General features: G+C 37.2%; 1 protein-coding gene across 1 annotated transcript in view; it reads right to left on the bottom strand.

Annotated features, from left to right (window-relative positions):
* LRP2 (LDL receptor related protein 2) overlaps positions 1–20,054 on the bottom strand; it is a 199,290-nt gene that overhangs the window by 98,256 nt on the left and 80,980 nt on the right. The window contains exons 15-24 of the mRNA XM_047872129.1: positions 19,091–19,231; positions 16,548–16,751; positions 10,217–10,409; positions 8,346–8,471; positions 7,317–7,447; positions 4,584–4,721; positions 3,927–4,208; positions 2,530–2,769; positions 1,169–1,288; positions 956–1,072 (exon numbers count right to left, since the gene is read on the bottom strand). Coding sequence (XP_047728085.1) covers positions 956–1,072; positions 1,169–1,288; positions 2,530–2,769; positions 3,927–4,208; positions 4,584–4,721; positions 7,317–7,447; positions 8,346–8,471; positions 10,217–10,409; positions 16,548–16,751; positions 19,091–19,231 — 1,692 coding nt within the window. The remainder of the gene's footprint in view (positions 1–955; positions 1,073–1,168; positions 1,289–2,529; positions 2,770–3,926; positions 4,209–4,583; positions 4,722–7,316; positions 7,448–8,345; positions 8,472–10,216; positions 10,410–16,547; positions 16,752–19,090; positions 19,232–20,054) is intronic.

Below are 20,054 nucleotides of genomic sequence, written 5' to 3'. Positions count from 1 at the left end.
AACCACAAGTCAGTGGCAATTGGTAGTTTAACCACAAATCACAGAAGAATTCCACGTTTTCAACAGAAAACAGGAACACCAGTGACTACGAATTTCTGGGTGTTGTATACATCTATAAAGTATTAAGCATTTTATTTAACTTTTATTTTTATACATAGGTTTAAAAACTTATTTTCTGAATGGGGAGGAAAATTGATAAACACCTGCTTTTCATGGTCGAAAACACCATTATTCTAACAAGTGATCAACTAAATCCATTTGACACAATTAGTGAGCAATAAAAAATCATGTCCACTATAGGTCTCTAGCCCATGGAGATTATAGATCCGTCAGATTTATATTTTATGAAGTTCTCCTTGAATCCTATGACTAGAAGGAATTTCTTTTCCGTGAACCCAATTGAATTTTATCTGTATCATTTCTAAGGCCTTCATTAATATGTACCTTGCTTCAATTATTTCTTATGTTATATAATTTCTTACCCTACTCTAACACATAACATCTTAGCAGATATTCAGCAAAAAATAGCTACAAAAGAATTCGAGTCAATATCAAATACCACTCCACACCCTATCTATACCATGATTTGACTGCTCTACTGAAATTTAAAAGAAACAATTAAGATATCATTATATATAGCAAGCCTCAAAAATTTGAAACCCACGAATTTGGGATGTCCTAGGAAATATTCATAGTGAGAACAAAAATATCTAAGAAACATGGAACCTACTTAAGAGACTGGAAAGTGCCCATTTGTAAAACCACTTGATTCACAAATTTATTATTTGGAAATACCTAGTCAACTCTACTGTATATTCAATACTGTATATTCGATACTGTTTGATAATGGTTTGTAATTTAAGCTGTCTTCTCTCCAGTGTATGCGAATTAGAAAAAACCTGTGGTAATATGAAATGATTCCTTGGCCTGAAACATGTAGGAATATGGTACTTACAACAGTCTACCTCATCAGAGTGGTCATTGCAGTCAAAAACACCATCACAACGATATATGTTGCTAATACATCGACCCTCACTGGCACATTTGAATTGGGAAGCAGTGCAATTAATTACTAAGAATGAAAAAAAAAAGCATTCGAAATTAGCTCAAGGAAAAAATGACTACACATTTTTAAATGTCATGAATACAAATAAAGCAATCCACTTACCACAACCATTTTCATCAGATCCATCAACACAGTCCTTGTCCCCATCACAGACAAAAGATAGGTCAATACATCGATGATCAGGACAACGAAACTGACTAGGTAGGCATGTCTCTGTAAATTCTAACGTCATTCAAAAACAAAACCAAGTAACAGTTTATTTCTTGTTCAGTGTGTACCGGACCGAAGCTGCAAAATGCTAAGGAGATACACAGGTTATCTCATTTGTACATGTGTTCAAAATTCCTTCACATCAGCCATATAGCCAAAGTTAGCCCAGAAGAGTACTCAAAGCAAGGACAGTTTGAGGGAAGAGGAATAAGAAGATTATAGGTCAGAGTCAGATTCTGTGATTAAACCTTGAAAAATACATTACACTTACCAAAGTGAGCATCATGGGCTTGGACTGGACTATACCTCATGAATACAATTGGGTCTGTGACTCTCCACCAAAGCTAAGCAACGGAGCCCAACTGGGCACCATGGTCAGCCTGACCCACATGCCGCAACAGTATATAGACAGATCATGACTGGATTTAGTCCAAAGTCTAAGCAGAACGTTTCTAGAAGCCAGGGTCCTACCTTGCTAAAGAGACATACCCTTAGAGTCAGATGTGCTGGCTGTCCCATCCACAATATGAAGCCATATTAAATATGGACGCACAGAATGTGAAAGCTAGAAGAGGTCTGAAAACCCATCTGCTACAGAGGGAAGTGACCTGCCTAGTCATGTAACCAAGACTAGACCTTGGTCCAGGGAACTCCATCCACCTTCAACTACTATTGTAGACACAAAAACAAACAACAACCTACATGAAATCAGAACTAGCAAGATGAAAAGCAGGCAGACAGCACCAATGAAATTTAAATTTTCTGTGCTTCTGTGCTTTATTCCCTTTTTGCCTGTATGAAACAAAAAGAAAAACCAATAGCCAAATGTCTTATATGATTTAGAATAAAACAAATTTGTGATATATAGATATATAGATATAGATATAGATATAGATATCTATATCTATCTATATATCACAAATTTGTTTTATATAGATATAGATATCTATATCTATCCATATATACATACATACATATAGTGGATATATAGTGGAGGAATTGTATCCCACTCGTGTCTGGATGTTAGACAGACACAGTCCTTTTTCTGCATCCATAAAACTCAGTGATCAGAGGACTCTAAGCATCTTTACTCTTTACTCTGATAGCCTATTGATACAGGGATTGACAGATGGAACAATGATTACAATCCAACAAAAACTGTGGGAGCCTCAGGGGAAAATGTGCAAGGCCTACTAATTGTTCAAATCTATTCATTAGGCTGACCAACCAAGAGAAGTCTGCGCAAAACTTACCGCAATTCTTCTCATCAGATCCATCCGCACAATCATTATCTGTGTCACAGAGCCAGCTCCTTGGGATACACAGATTATTATCACAGGTGAATAAGGATGCAGGGCAGGAAGTGGGTGCCTGGGACGGACAGTTCTGCTCATCACTGCCATCCACACAGTCATTCTGCTTGTCACACTTCCAGTGTGCAGGGATGCACTCTCCGTGGCTACAGGTGAATGCTGAAGATGCACAGGAATTATCTACAACGGAAACAAACTGGTCACAAAGACATTTGCTTTTACAGCCCTATTAAGTGAGTTCTTACCTTGTAAAGGCCCAGTTCTTCAACGGGAGCAAATATACAAAATAAAGAGAGACGTGCACATCATTCTTACCATCACCATTGGCTGACATTTATGTAGCAATTAATTGTCATAAGCCAGGCATTTTTCTAAGTGTTTTATACATACTTTTTCTCTCTTAATCTTCACAAGTATACTGTGTGGTATGTATAATTATCTGCATTTTACAGATGAGGAAACTGAGGCTTTGAGAGATTTAGGAATCTCCCTAAGATTCAATCTCTAGTTGGTGCGACCTGAGACCCATCCCGTACTTCTCAGCTACACTTCGTCTAATCTCAATTTCACACTTAGTCTAAAGAAACCTTGAAAAGGTGTCATTGGAAAAACGCAAATTGATAAAATATTCAGGTAAAAATTTGTACATTTAAAACAAGAAGAAAATTTTAGAAATTTCAGACAAGTGGGCACTTTTATTTTCATATCTGACACTCTTCTTTCTCTCTAAAAAGACAGGTTATTAGTATTATTGATCTCACCTTGATAGAGAGTTCTTAGATTTCAATGATTCTTTTTTTTAATTTTAATGGAATGCTTGTTTTCTACAATAGCATTCATTAGGCCCCCGACTTTATACACCAGATTACCATGGAAAGAAGAAAGTAAACATTAAGACCATCAGTTCACCCCTATTTTACTCCAAAGTGGGGGAAAGGAAATATACCACTTGAAATTTTCAAACGCAATGATTACAAGTACCGATTATGAAATATATTCTTTCAGATACTAAAGGTTATAATCTATTTATTCTGACTTGACTTTTGGAGGAGCTTGTAATAACTGCATTGGTCCAAACATCCAATGTCAGATAAAAACAAAATGTTGCTGAAGATAGCCCAAATCAATGGTAGAAATCAACTGTAGCATGATCTATGAATGATATTTACTATCTAGCTTCCTAAAGCCTTGGGGGTACATATTAAAAAATCCAAACTTCTAGAAGATTTTTTCCCCCACAGAGATAACCCAACCATAAAAAAGAAAAAAAAGAAAAAAAAAGGTCCGCCTCTCTGTTCTATTCGTCGCTGAGTATCTCCTATGTATAAGCTACTTACTAAATTTGCCACATAGGTGCTCATCGCTGTTATCATGACAGTCATCTACTCCATCACAGCGGTAGTGACTGGGCACACATCTGCCGTTGCTACATGGAAAGGAAAGGGCACCACATTGCTCCAGGGGTGGTTCATGGGATGGGTCTTCCTGGCATGTCAAGTGATTAGAAGTCAAATTCATCCCATACGGACAACCACACACCCGCTGGAAATTTGGCACTGGGAAGCAGAAGTGGCTGCAGTCACCATTTGGATGTGTGGGTCGGTTACAGTAGTTAGAACCTGCAAAGGCAATGAGGGAGACAGTGAGTTATGTACATTTCCACTGGGTTGATCACAGGATTAGTGGTGAAGGAAAACAAATGGGAAAGAACAGTGTTCACACCCAACACTAAAAAGTAGCTGCTTCTTAGAAATCAACATGCCAAATGGAACATTCAGTTTAAACACAGAAAATGTCCTAAAATGTGTTTTGCCTGACAATATCTTTAGGATTAACAAAGTTGAACAGAGATTGTTAAGTCTTACACTATTTAACTCTCTGGGTAGCAGGAATATATAACAATCAGGAGCTGTATTAAATCATACATACTAAAAAGTAAAGGAGCCACCATATTGAACAAAATACAACCATGTAAAAGAACTTGGCAACCTCACCAGTCTGAGTGTTGGCATCATATGATTTCACATGCATTATATTAGTGATGCCGCTTCGGATAACTCTCATGTCTCCACCATCCATTTTCCTCACTCGAACGATGGCACCCAGTCTCCAGTCGGTAAAAAACACATAGTCTAAGAAGAAATACCAGTGATTAGTATTATCATCACAGCTCACTTTGGAAAATGCAATAGACTTGTAACGCTTCTTGCAAATGTGAGAAGATTCTCCCACAAATATCTGTAATATATTTCTGTGATCATTTTCTGTGACTTATTACTCTCTAGAAATGGCTCCTTAGAAGGCTACATATTTAATGATACCAGAGTTCTGGTTCAGGCAGGCATGTATGGAGTATTGTGATGGTATTTAGTAGCAATTAGGTTTGGACTTCCACAGGTAAAAATAAAAAATTGGATTATTCAATAGAGCATTAGATGTGTCTCATATGACCGAGTTCTTATCCCACCTAAAGCACTAAACTTCTCAGCGCTTATAGGCGAGTACTTAACTGGATGAGGGTTCTTTTTTTAGTAAAATTAAGGAAATAACTAAATCTCTAAGCTCCCTTCCAGATCAACCCCTCTATATATCCCATGTCTTAATTGAGGACACTAATTTTGTAGCTCTGGGGATCGATCAAATTATCCACAGAAGTGTGCCTACCTCTCCAACTGTAGTAATATTCCATGAAGTAAAAATAGTTAGTCATGTTCCCTTTATGCTACCAGAGCAAGAAAGTAAACACACACATTTTGAATAGAATCAGTGGATTTTTCTTTTTAAGAATACTTTAAAATTCCCAGCTAACCAAAAAAATGCCAAAAATGCCACAAATTTTATCATTAGACCAATTTCCCTTATCTGTGGCCTAATCAATGACTAATCAGTCACTGGACTTACTAAACCTTATCTAGACTGACTGACAATCTCAATCCCACCACTCATGAAGGTATCTTACTATACTTAAATAGATAAGAAGTTCAATAAACCTTTCACTCCTATGTGGTGCACAGATAGCCAAGCATATCTAGCCTTTCCATAAAAAGAAGGATAATTTCTATGGTGTTGTGCAATCAAAGAATTTTCCAGGGGCCCGTGGGTGGCTCAGTCAACTCTTGGTTTCAGCTCAGGTCATGATTTCCCAGTTTGTGGGTTTGAGTCCCACATCAGGCTCTGTACTGACATGCAGAGCCTGCTTGGGATTCTCTCTCTCTTCCCCCTCTCTCTCAAAATAAACTTAAAAAAAAATAATTTTCTATAAGAAATTCACAATGAAGGGCAGTGTTGGGAGAAACCTACTATTATTATTATTATTATTATTATTATTATTATTATCATTATTATTACTATTATTATTATTTGGGGAACATGGTGTTGCTTTTGTGAGTATGCACTAAAATTTTTTTCATACTGATGAAACCAAAAGGTATTGAAAGTGCCTTTTTATTCAATCCCAAAACATTCCCTCAAGGAGCAGGAAAAATTTAACATTCTTACAATGTTCCTATGTGACATCAAATGGCTGTCTGACATCATTAGTGAAAAGGGAGTAAGTGGAAAGGCATAAATAGAAAGGGGTGAGTATGTAGAATTGACTCATCTCATCATAAAAACTTACTCTCTCAAGAGCATTTTTAAAATATTTTTAAATACCATGCACTCCTCCACAGATAAACAGACAGCAGGATGGAACATGCAATATACTTACTACCTATTCATTCCACACTATATGCATGGGAGAAAGTCTTTGATTTACAGTCAGTATCTAGCCTGTTAAAGCACCTTACTAATTATCCAGAGTAGGATGTTCCATCCAAGTACACAAGTAGCATATGGTCCAGGGCCTTTTGTGGATCACAAAATGGCACTAACTGGACTAATTATGGTTTGTCAAACAGAACCAGGTTAGATTTGAGTCTCTCTTCATCCTCTTGGCCTGGCAATTTTGTATAATGCGCAAGCTATACAATCATTTGCAGAAACCTTGTGTTCAAGACTAAATAAACCACCTGTTTCACAATGCCAAGCTACACTCAACTCAATACCACCACTCCACTCAAGAGGGGAGCCAGGACAAGGAAAACTGAAACATTGTGATCATTGCTGCTGTGTTTCCCAGGATTTCACACCCACAAGCAATCTTTATTAGCAGCATTAAATTATCGGAAAGGTTCATGAAAAAGCAACTACGTCTCGCTGTTTTTCCACAAGACATACACTAATTTCTATATAACAACAATGATATCAGTTACCCATTATGTGTCTAAAAAGTTTCAGAGTCATTCAGTGCCTATGCAGTTGATAAATATGTGTAGTAGCTTTCCCACATGAATTCTAAGAAGGTTTTTACAAAGAATAACAAAACACAAGACACCACAAACACTCCTAGTGTTTTATTCTTAAAAGTGATAGAATCAGTAGTTTATTTCTTTGGGGGATATTTATATCATAGAGTACTTGGGGAGTTTATAATACATGTAATCTACAAAATGCTATACTTATATAAATTGTCAATTATTATCTAAAAGCGTCTAAAACAAAAAATTCACAAAGTGAAAAAAACCAAATGTTTTGTCTACACATAATAGCACCATTCTCATTTTTTGTATTCTAAAGTAACCAACTTTTCTGGAGTTGTGAGATTGCCAAATGAGGATGAGTCTACTGTTAACAATTTGCAAAGTATAAAAAAAAAACACACACACTTTTATTGCTTCAAAGCATACCTCCAAAGACAGTAAGTCCAAATGGATGTGTCATCTGCTGTATATGGCCCAGGTTTCTTCTGTCTAAGCCATCAAAGGTGCTGTGCTCAATTTTATCAAAAAAGGCATCTACCCAGTACAACCGTAAAGCACTAAAATGATAAAATACTTAGTTATCTGTTATCCAGAAACTAGTAATGCACCCTTTCCACGGAGGACAATCATAAATGGTATGTTCAGTTGAAACATTTATTAAACAAAGTTTTAAAGATTAGATTATATTCATTAAAAATGTGATAGTTTTTGAAAATGGCATGATTTCATTCTTTTTCATCACCTTACTTATGCCCCCCACCAATGATACAATACGTTCTAACGAAGCAATTTTTAATTGTCTTAAAAATTTTTTAATGTTATCTTCCAGTTAGGTATTTTATTTTTCTCCTGGTTAAGTCCATAAGTTAACAAAATATTGGTAGTAATCTATGTTTAAAAGACTACATATATTTCTTCCTTTTGTCTCTTCTATAGACTACTTTGGCATTCATCTCTGTAAGCTTTTTCACCCTGTTATCTTTTCCTATGTTCCTAGATCATCAATTTCCTGAGAACTCTATCCTATACTTCAAAATTCTCCCAGAGTATATATATGCAAATACACATTTGTTAATTAATTGACACTAAAGATTTCCTACCCACAAGATGCTCCCTATGAAAATTACATATCACCTGAACTTCATCAAATCCCCTATCCTACTTCTAATGTGATTTCCATCTTGCCTCCTCTGTATGGACTTCCCACAAGGTCCTATCATTCTGCTCCCTCTATCAATATCCTCAGAATGTTCATGAGTGCATTAGTTTTCATCCCAGCAGAAGCTGGCTAACTATGTGTTCTTTGTGTCCTTGTATCATACTGTGTCCTTCTCCCAGTGCCAATGATGTAAAAATATCTGAGTGCAAGTAGTACCAGTTTCCTCACTCCATCATACTGCTTAATGTGGTCCACACTAAGAGGGAACTTAATAATTCACAATGATTCCTACTTACCCCCAGTCAATGGCCAACCCATTGGGCCATCCAAGAGTAGTGTTTACTATAGGCAAAAGGTTAGATCCATCACTCCATGCTCTCATAATTTTAGCAGGACGGAACCAATCAGTGAAGAATATATACCTAGAAAAAGAGGTAATAAATCAAAAATGTTAACACTGGAACAAACTACATGACTCAGATTTTCCAGAGACATGTTACAATTTCATTTTCTGTATATGTTCTTGGGCTTATGCAGAAAAAATAAAATCTGTTTAATAGGCAAGTTTAGTGTACTATCGATCTCTTAATTAAAAATTCAGTTAGCAATATATAACTAAAGTCATAAATACAATGGCATTAAAATGGGCATCCAGAGCAGAGAACCAATGTGCTAGACTTGGGACATGAAACTATTGTCACCAAGTAGATTCTTTAAAAAGACATAATTCAGGTTACATTTTAAGATTTTATTTTTTAAGTAATCTCTAAACCCAACATGGAGCTCGAAACTACAACCCCTAGATCAAGAGTCACACGCTCCACTGACTGAACCAGCCAGGCACCCCTGGGTTACTTTAAATACTCCCAAGTTGTTGAAATGAAATAATATACTATGAGCAAGAATACAGATTTTAATCTCTCTTTCCTCTCTGGATTAAACATCTAGGTCACACTAGATAGCTCTTTAGTCATCTTCCACAAGGAAAGCATTTCATCTCGGTTGAAGAATGCACCCAAACCAACTCTCACTCTCTATCCAAGGTAAACTTTTATTCTGAGGAGTGACAAAAAGAAAAATCTAGGGGTAAAAACAAACAAACAAACAAACAAAACTTTTCTCTCTCATATGACCCTTAAAATTAGTCTTTCAAAAACATAATTTTCTGAAATGTGACTTCATATTATTTAAATGAAAGAGTCAGTAGGAAAGGAATTTAACAGCTCTTCAAAACCAAATGGCTAAGATTTAGTTTAAGATAAGTTCATTAGGAAATCAACTCTTTACAGGGCAGTAAAATGTATTATTAATAATATCACCAGTTTTTAAATGTTTCTTACATTATTTCACAGGAAGAAATTTAAATACAAAATAAACACTCTAGAGGCATCATACAGAGTTCTTTAGACACAAAGGCTTTGTAGTCAGATAGGTCTGAAATTTGAGTACTAACTGTTGTTTATCAGGTATTATATCTTCCTGGCTCACAAACCAGCTTTTGAATTAGACAAGATTATGTAAAGTGCTTACTCTGTGTCCTCCAGAAATCAGGTTTTAGTGATTTACCACTCACTTTTTTTCTTTTTAAACTCCACTCAAATACAGCTACCAAGCTCAGACTTGTTCCAAACAAACATATTCGCTATTAACCAGATTTAAATAAGAAAGGTAAGAACCTAAAAGGAATAGTATAAACTGTTCTGTCTTTTCTTGTCTGACACCACCAATCACGGAATGGCTAAACATGAAACTTAGTCTGTGGTCTGAAAGACTTTTTATTCTGAAAACTACTGAATGATTAAGCAAGTTTTGCCACGCTTTGTATCAATACATTAAAGCAGGGAAAGAATTTGATCCTTTCCTGATAATTCCACTGCACATTCAATCCTTTTCTACTGAATCTGTATCACATTGTTGGTCCTCTTCAATTGTGGAAAAAAAACACACTTCAGTGAAGACTGGGAAAGCTGAAACTAAGGAGAAAGTGATTTCAAGGAGATGAAATGATTCCTTAAACTTATGCCACACGGATAAAATTTAAGGTGATTTCAATTTATGTAGTTCAATCTTGTATTTGCTGAGCTTGCCAAATAAATGTGGCATCACTTTTCAATAACTTTAAAAGACATACAGTTTCAAGCTTTTCAGGAAACATGAACACACTTACCCAGCAATAGGATGAACTACAATTGATCGTGGGTTATTTAAATTCTGGATTATTGCACGTCTCGATTTATCAGCTAACCTCATGACACTGATACTCCTGTAAGAAGCATCTGTCCAATAAAGATTCTTTGAAATCCAATCAAAAGTCAAACTTTCAACACTTTCCACCCTGTTGGCGGTGAGAATTTCTCTTCCTGTAAGTTGAGATATGAACAAGGTTTAAGCTAAATATATTTTATGCCACACATTTTCCAAATACTGCATATTTAAATTGTGTCAAAGTTATAACATATTTCAGTAACCCACGTGGAATTCTTAAAAAACAAAACAAAAACAAAAAAAAAACACTGCTGAGCAACGAGCAACCACAGAGATAAAACTAGAATCTATCCATTCCCAAAAGTTTGGATCTCAAAAAACAGATATGATTCTGATAAATTGAACCAGAAGTGGTATGCCCTACATTTACTCCCTTGTTCAACCTTCCAGAAAAAAATTTCTCATTGCAGAACATCTGAAAGAAGAGAAGATACCTGAGTTCACATATTCACAAGCACCACCCACAGAGAGCTCTGATAAGCGACCAGGTACCACTGGCAGGAGATCTCTGAGGTGTGACCGCCCAACCTTCTCAACAGCCTTTCAAACTGCAAAGTTGCCCTATTTTGAAAAGACCAGCAAAGATTCCAAATGGAAATCAGAGGTACAGGAGGAAAAAAAAGGCCACTTTTCTCTTGGTGAAATTTTTATGTCTTTTCCCCTTTTTCTTATTTTCATTAAGGAAATCTGAATCACAGTCAATAACACTTTTTTTGAAGTAGGGAAAACCATCGTAGTGCTTTTTCCATTCATTTACTTAGCAAATTATAAAAGAAAGTCTTCTATGTGCCAGACACCATACTAGATACTTAGGAAACATAATATTGCTAATAGTATTTGTAATAATAGCTTATATTGAGCACTTACTACAAGCCAGGAACTGGCCCAAAGATTTTACATGGAATCATCCATCGTCACAACAGTTCAAGGAAGGCGGTATTATTAGCAACCTTATTTTGTAGATGAGGAAACTGAGTCATAGAAAAGTGAAGCATCTTGAAAGAAGTGTGGACACTGCCTTTGAAGGATTTATAATGAAGTGGAGGCAATTAAACTAAGAGGTAGAAATCAAAAAGTAATGGGTATTTTGACAGATATGCATGGAATGGTATGAAACACAGACTCCAAATGAAGCACAAGGCGAGGTGGAGGTGTGGACAGTTTTCCCAAAGGAAGGGGTGAATTAGGTGCTGTAGGAAAGGAAAGACTTGGAAGTGAGAAAGAGAGATTGAGAACTCCACGCGTTTTGGAGGTTAATCAGTTAATGGCAGAGGTTAAGAGAAAGGGAGAAATTTAGGTAACCACCAGACCCTGGGAGGAATGGGGGTGGCGAGGGAAAGGGACAGTGGTCATGCTCTACATGCTCTAAGGCAGGAAGTCTTACATGGAGTAAAGATGTCTACTTACATCTGTTGGTTTTGAGGTAATTGTGGGATATATGGTGAGATACACAACAGGCAGTTGGCATTATGGGTGTGAATCTCAGAGAGCTTGGAGGGAGATTTATGGAGGGATATTTATATCACCTGAAAAAAGTCTTCCCTGATCTTTCCCTCATTTGCCAGGTTAGGAGGAAAATCATTCAGTAAATGCCTTACCATAAGTCTCCCCATTCTAATTTATAATGGCTACATAAATGGTAATCCAAGACGCTGAAGGCGCAAAATTATGCAGAAAATAGAGGAGAAGAGACCCACATGTTGAACATAGAGAACACGCCTATATAGGAAACAGGCAAAGAAGGAACGACCTCTGAAGAACACCAGAAAGATAAGGAAACGACACTGGAGGTGACCAAGATGAGAAGAGTGTGAAGTGACATAGTTGGCAGATTGAGATGGAGTGAGGAATAAGTGGAAAGTATAAATGTGGAAGTGAGAACAGGAACATGTAGGCCAATGTTCCAAGAAGTCCAACCATGAAATGAAAGAGAGAGAGAGCTGTAACTAGAGAGACACTTGGACTGGGATGTGGGTTGCACTTTTAGGATGGGAGAGATTTGAGCATATCGGAGTCCCTTGAGAGCTTCATTCAGCTGATCTTGACTTTAACCTGATTTCTGACAACTCATTCTCTACATACGTACTCAATGACACGTATTCGTGGAAAACAGCAGTGTAAAACCTCTCTCACCAAAGCATACTATAGAGTGTTTTAAAAGGTAACTTGCTCATTATGTAGACTTAAAACTGACAAAAAGCGTGATGAGAATTCCAGTTTGACAAAGCAGAAGGAAGCTGATCTGTAGGAGACTGAGCCTACATGTGGCAAAAAACCTAACTCTGCTTTTTGGTGAAAGCTAACATTGACTGGAGTTCTCCAAGCTCAGTGGACCTAACTCTAGTCTTCAGATAGATGCAGTCTGGTTGAAAGTAGAAGACTGACCACACATGTTTTCTCCTCTTCCTTCCAAACTCTACTAACATGACAACAAAGGGACAGCAGATAAGAAATTTTGACACTTTGGAAGAGAAAGGGACTGCAGGTAATAACTCACTAAGGGCGGGGGGGGGGGGGGGGGAGATGCAAACTAAGTCCAGCAGGGGGAAGACACACACACACACACACACACACACACACACACACACACACACAGAGACACTTCAACATATTCGGGGTCAGAGATACCGGGCTCTGCGACACACAAGGGTGAAGAACTAAAGTGCTTAGTTACAAGTTGGTATTAGAAGCAGTGAGACCACCAGGTCCTTCCCGGATCCTGAGCAATTCTGCCGCTTCTGTCCATCTACCTCTTCTAACAGACCAGCAATCTTGTTCTCTGGAGGAAATGATGCAGAGACGCTGTGGGCTCAAAGACACCACAATGCACAATGGCACTGCATCTGCTGGGTGGAACAAAACTGAATACAGGCAAATTGTGTGACTAGTGAACTGAAGGGTCCTTGGCCCCCTGTCCTCTGTACTTCTCCTATAACACAGACGGCAAGCTATCTTCACCTCCTCTTAATCCCCATACCAAGGAGAATGGAGACCTCTGATAAGGACAAAGGACTATCCCTAGAAAAAGATTTACTAATATTGATGTTTGGAAGCTCCCCAACAGAAAGTCTGCCTCAATATCTGAAGTTATCCAGCTGATGAGGCCCAAACAGACAGAAAGACCTTCTGGTAGCTTAAACAAAAATCACAGAAATTTGAAGAAAGCTTCCATCATAGGGGAAAAAAATGTGTAGTTAACGGTGTTATATTTGTTTCACATGTACAATATAGTGATTCCACAATTTTGTATATTACTCAGTACTCATCTAGGTAAGTGTAATCTTAATCCCCTTCACCTATTTATGCCCCCCCCCCACCTCCTCTCTGGTAACTATCAGTTTATTCTCTATAGTTAAGAGTCTATACTTTGTCTTTTTATTTTTTCCCTTGTTCATTTGTTTCTTAAATTCCACATATGAGCAAACTATACAGTATTTGTCTTTCTCTAACTGCCTTATTTCACTTAACATTATACTCTCTATACTCATATACTCTATACTCATTATACTCTCGTGTGTTGAAAATCACAAGATTTACTTTCTTACGACTGAATATCATTCCATTATATATATACAACATTTTCTTTATCCATTCATCTATTGATGGACATGTGGGCAGTTTCCATAATTTGGCTATTGGAAATAAGGCTGCAACAATTAGGGGTGCAGATATCTTTTCAAATTAGTGTTTTCATTTTCTTTAGGTAAATACCAGTAGTGGAATTACTGGGTCATCTGTTAGTTCTCTTTTCAATTTCTTGAGGAATCTCCATACTGTTTTCCACAGTGGCTGCACCAATTTACCTTCCCTGCAATGGTGCATCAGGATTCCCTTTCCTCCACATCCTTGCCAATTTCTTGTCTTTTTGATATTAGCCATTCTGACTGGTAGCAGGTGATGTCTCATCATACTTTTGATTTTCAATTCCCTAAAGATTAGTGATCTTAAGCATCTTTTCATGTGTCTGTGGACCATTTTGGACCATTTTGATGCCCTATTTAAGACAATGTCTATTTGGTTCTGCTGTCCATTTTTTAATTGGATTTGACTGCTGTTGTTGTCGTCATCATTACTGAGTTAGACTGAGTTCTTTATGTATTTTGGATATTAACCCCCTTAACCAATATATAGTTTGAAAATATCTTCCTCCCTTTCTGTAGGTGGTCTTTTCATTTTGTTGTTTAGTTTGCTGTGCAGAAGCTTGAGTTTGATGTAGTCCCATTCATTCATTTTTGTTGTTGTGTTTGTGCACAAAAACTTACTGCCAAAACCAATACTAATGAACTTCTTCCCTATGTTTTCTTCTGGGAGTTTTATGGTATCAGAAATCATTTTTTAAGTCTTTGATCTACTTTGGTTAATTTTTGTGACTTGTGTGAAGTAAGGATCCAATTCCACTGTATTACATGTGTTTCTCCAGTTTTCTCAACACCATTTGTTGAAGAGACTATCCTTTTCCCATTGGTTATTCTTGAAACCTGTCTCAAATATTAGTTGGCTATATATGCTAGAGTTCAGTTCTGCGCTCTCTATTTTGTCCTAATGTTCCATAATGTGTCTATTTTTGTGTCCATATCATACTGTTGTTACTGCATTGGCTTTGTAGTACAGTTTGAAATCTGGAAGTGTGATACCTCCAGGCTTGTTCTGTGTCCTCAGGATTGGTTTTATTCAGGGTCTTTTGTGGTTCCCTACAAATTTTAGGATTGTTTCTTCTATTTCTATGAGGAATGCTTTTGGTCATTTGATAAGGATTGCACTGAATCTGTAGATGACTTTGGGTATTATGACCATTTTAATAATATCAATTCTTCCAGTCCATGAACTTGGGATGTTTTTCCATTTGTATGTGTCTTCTTCAATGTCTTTCATCTAAGTTTTGTAGTTTTCATTTTACAGATCTTCTACTTCATTGGTTACATTGATTCCTAAGTATTCTATTGTTTTTGATGCTATTGTGCATGGAATGTTTTGTTTTTACGTCTTTTTTGGATGCTTCATCATTAGTGTAAAGGAAAGCAACTGATTTATGTATGTTGATTTTCTGCTCTGCCATTTTATTGAAATTATTAATTAAATTGCAACAGTTTTTGACTGATTCCTTGGGATTTTTTGTATATATAGGGTCAGCAGCAAATAACTGCCTTTTTGCTTCTTTCTTTCTAATTTGGATGGCTTTTACTTCTTTGTCTTACCTAATAGCTCTAGCGGGGACTTCCAGCACTATATTGAATAGGAGTGGTAACAGAGGGCATCCTTGCCTTGTTCTTTATCTTAGGGGGAATGCCTTCAATTTCTCTCCATTCAGTATAATGTTAGCTGAGTGTTTGTTGTACATGGCCTTTATTATAGTGAGATACGTTACTTCTATACCCACTCTGTTAAGAGTTTTTATCATTAAAGTATGTTTTCTTTTGTCAAATGCTTTTTCTGCATCTATTGAGATGATTGTGTGATTTTATCTTTCATTTTATTGATGTAGTGTATTACATTTATTGATTTGCATATATTGAATCATCCTTGCATCCCAGGGATAAATCCCACTTGGTCATAATATATAACCCTTTTAATGCGTTCCTGAATTCTGTCTGCAATATTGTTTATTTTGTTGAGAAGCCTTGCATCAATATTTACCAGAAGTAATGGCCTACAGTTTTCTTTTCTTATGGTATCCTTATCTGGTTGTGGTATTTGATAGAATTCTCCAGTGGGTTATAAAATCCAAATATAAGATGATGTCATCATCCAATAAAGTACACAACAGTAAAGTGTGCCTGATTATAATGTGTCTCTCTGTGATGATTATGAAGATATTAACAGAACCCAAATCAATTGAAAATTTATAGTAAATCGACACTCACATATTAATTCATGTTTTTGTTTTTGGGGGTTGTTTTTTTTTTTTACTATTATTTCAAGCCCAGCATCCTTCCCAGAGAGATCCTCTGGCTGCTTGAATATGAGGAATAGCTTCTAATCAATTAACCCATTACTGACTCTCCTTTTATGGAATGTCAGCTTCTTTTATATTAACATTTCTCATCATTAAAAATATACCCTTAAGAAAAAGTTTTTGTTTTAACTTAAGTCACAAAAAAGTAATGGCTCTCTTTCCTTATTTAAAAATATTTAGCAAGCCAAGTAAGTTCTAGTTAGAAAATTATTATTATTATTATTATTGTTATTATTAAAAAATAGACAAAGCATGCAAAAAAATTTTAATGTATTCTCACCTGTGCCATTGATATTTTGTTTAAAAATCATGTCTTTTGATGTATCTGAAAAAAAGATAGTGTTCTCTTGGGCATCAAAATCAACCCCAACAAAGAAAGAAGGATTTCCCGTCACTGGAACTATGACATCTTCTTGGGTAGACAGGTTGAACGGGATGCCACGAACAGCCACCTCAGATGAAAAGATCAGGAACTGCTTAACAACTGTAGGAAGAAGAACACATCGCCATGAGCCACAGGCTGGTTCTTGAATTCCAGAGAAATTACTTATACATCCACAATGCACATTTTATAATTCAGAAATGTACTTTTGAAATAAACATAAAAAATAAATCTGTGGAAAACATAGTTGGAAACAATGGGAAGAGAGGAAAAAAAGATAAGCAGCTATGACGGCAATATAACTATTACAATCTTTCTTCTTCTCGAGAAATTTATCCTTAAGATTTATATAAAACATGGTCCATAGGCTGAATTTCTAAGGCAGTATTAACTGGCCTGCATAGTAATTCCATCAAAACCCTTGCTTTGGATTAACTTTTGAATAGATATCTATACCAAGAATCCTACTGCAGTTTTTAAGGTATTAAGACGGGTGAAGGAAGAATTAACAGTAACCAGTTAAGTTATTTAGAAATAAACAAAGAAGGAAAAGATGGGAGGAGAGAGGAAAAATAGAGGAAATAGGGGAAAAGGAGTGATTTTAAAATCAAAGAAGGAGACAGTAATAGTATGTCAGGAAATCAAAAAGAGGTATACCCAAGAGGTATACCCAAAAAATTAAAATTGCAGGAGTTTAAGTGCAAAATTATTACACAATGTAGTGTCAATGTAACAGTCAGAAATACATGGCTTTTTAAATGAGGGTGATTTTTATCTGAGTCTGGGATTACCTACAAAGTCAACAAATTTGGGGTGCCTGGGTGATTCAGTTGGTTAAGCAGCCAACTTTGGCTCAGGTTGTGATCTCGCAGTCTGTGAGTTCAAGCCCCACATTGGGCTCTGTACTGACATCTCAGAGCCTGGAGCCTGCTTTGGATTCTGTGTCTCCCTCTCTCCCCCCTCTTAAAATAATAAACATTTTTTTTTTAAGTTAACAAATTTGTCCCCGGTAAAATTAGAGAATTTACATTCCAAGCCCAAAGCAGCACCATCTGGGGAGCAAGAATTTGTCAAGGCATTAAAAAGGAGAGTTTTCAAGGTGAAGACAAGAGAAACAAAAGTTGTAAGAGTGTGCATTTCATCAGCTGAAGCTGAGGCAAGAGCCTAACCATGAGAAGATGTGTAGGCAACAAAAGAAGAAAAAGGGGCGCCTGGGTGGCTCAGTCGGTTAAGCATCCGACTTCGGCTCAGGTCATGATCTCACAGTTTGTGGGTTCAAGCCCTGCTTCAGGCTCTGTGCTGACAGCTCAGAGCCTGTTTTGGATTCTGTGTCTCCCTCCCACTTGCTGCCCCTCCCCCACTTCTGCTCTGTCTCTCTCTCTGCCTCTCTATCTCTCTCTCTCTCAAAAATAAATGTAAAAAAAAAAAATGTAAAAAAAAAAAGAAGAAAGAAAAAGAAGAAAAGAACTGAATTGCATCCCAGAGCATAGAGGCAGATATAAATAAAATCTGAACTGAAAAATGAAAAACTAGATGAGTAAATGAGCTGCCCCGACACTTAGTTTGCTGTGGAATGCAACAATAAAGGCAAGGCTTTATTCCCAATAAAGTTAAGGCTACCAGCTAAAGTGGAAAAAGTATACACAATAGAGAAAAGAACTCAAAATTAAATTGTATGGAATTTCAAGAGAATAGTTTAGGGGCACCTGGGTGGCTCAGTTGGTTGAGCGTCTGATTCTGGCTCAGGTCATGATCTCACGATCCGTGAGTTCGAGCCCCACATCGGGCTCTGTGCTGAGAGCTCAGAGCCTGGAGCCTGTTTCAGATTCTGTGTCTCCCTCTCTCTCTCTCTCTGCCCCTCCCCTGCTCATACTCTGTCTGTCTGTCTCTCTCTCTCTCAAAATAAATAAACATTAAAAAAAGAGAGAGAGAGAATAGTTTTAAAAGGAGACAAAGATTTCAGGAAGGAGACAAAGGGGAAAGGAAGTCCAAGGAAACCCTCAATGTGCAATTAAAGGAAAGACCCATGGGACAGCTCTGTGTATGAAGGGAGTAGTGCCTACTGAGGAAGATGCTCTGTCAGCTACCGAAGGCTTATTCACCATTAAGAAGTATGACAGCTTGGGGCGCCTGGGTGGCGCAGTCAGTTAAGCGTCCAACTTCAGCCAGGTCACGATCTCGCGGTCCGCGAGTTCGAGCCCTGCGTCGGGCTCTGGGCTGATGGCTCAGAGCCTGGAGCCGGTTTCCGATTCTGTGTCTCCCTCTCTCTCTGCCTCTCCCCCGTTCATGCTCTGTCTCTCTCTGTCCCCAAAATAAATAAACGTTGAAAAAAAAATTAAAAACAAAACAAAAGAAGTATGACAGCTGGTCCAGTCCTGTCCAAAAGCAGCATATACCCTTATGCTGCCTGCCAAAAAGAGAGCCCAAAAGTGATTTCTTACCAACACAGTGGCGGTTATCCACATCCAGGCTGAAACCGAATGTGCACCTGCAGCGGTAACCCAAACCATCATTATCTGTTCTGTGGCTGAGGACACAGACCTGTTCACAGCCCCCATTGTTATCTCCACATGGGTTGTTAACTAGAGGAAAAAATATACAGGGTTAAATCTCAGTTAGAAATGTATGATTGCCAAAGACATGTGAAACCACTTTGAGCCCTGTAGGTGAAACAGAATAATGGGTTTGAAACTCAGAAACACCACCGCTGGTTGTTGCTGTGTACATCCACATTTACCTGCTCTGACTCTCCCACCTACTCTCAAACTGCAACACACAGGGTTCCCACAGCTAGATAACTTTGGGAATTCTTCTCCCCAAGACAATTATGTCAGACCCTGTCTGCTAGCCTCAGTGGTTAGAAAGTAACTGCCTCCCCCCAAAAAACTTTAGGGTTATTTTTACCATTCATAAGATATAATAAGTAACTATTATTCACTGGATGCTCGCTTTGTAAGTAAGCCAATTTACAATCAATGACTCTAAGAGCTAAATATTATTATCTCAGTTTTATTACTGCCCAAGATTATTCAGCAACTAAACTGGAAGTCAAAACCAGATCTGATTCCAAAACCTTACATGCCTGCAGTACAAACCAGTTTATACTTCCAAAACCCATTCTCAGAGGAATGACTGAAAAAGCTCACTGTACACAAAGCTTTTGTCATGGCCAAAAATGTCACGTCTGCTTTGAAAATTACCTTCTTAACCTTTGACTTACTCTTTAAAATTATATCTTTACCTTCTCAGGTGGATTGATTTAGGGAAACTACAAAGAAAAATAATTTGGATGATAAAATTGGGTAATATTTTTGGTCAAGGACAAATAGGAATTTAGTAGCTGATAAACTGATTATTGCAAATAAATATTTCAAAAATGTTTTCAGGGGCAGCATGCATTTTCAG

This window comes from Prionailurus viverrinus, chromosome C1, assembly GCF_022837055.1.
Source record: "Prionailurus viverrinus isolate Anna chromosome C1, UM_Priviv_1.0, whole genome shotgun sequence".
Lineage (NCBI taxonomy): Eukaryota > Metazoa > Chordata > Mammalia > Carnivora > Felidae > Prionailurus > Prionailurus viverrinus.
This window is presented reverse-complemented; position numbering and strand designations above follow the sequence as displayed.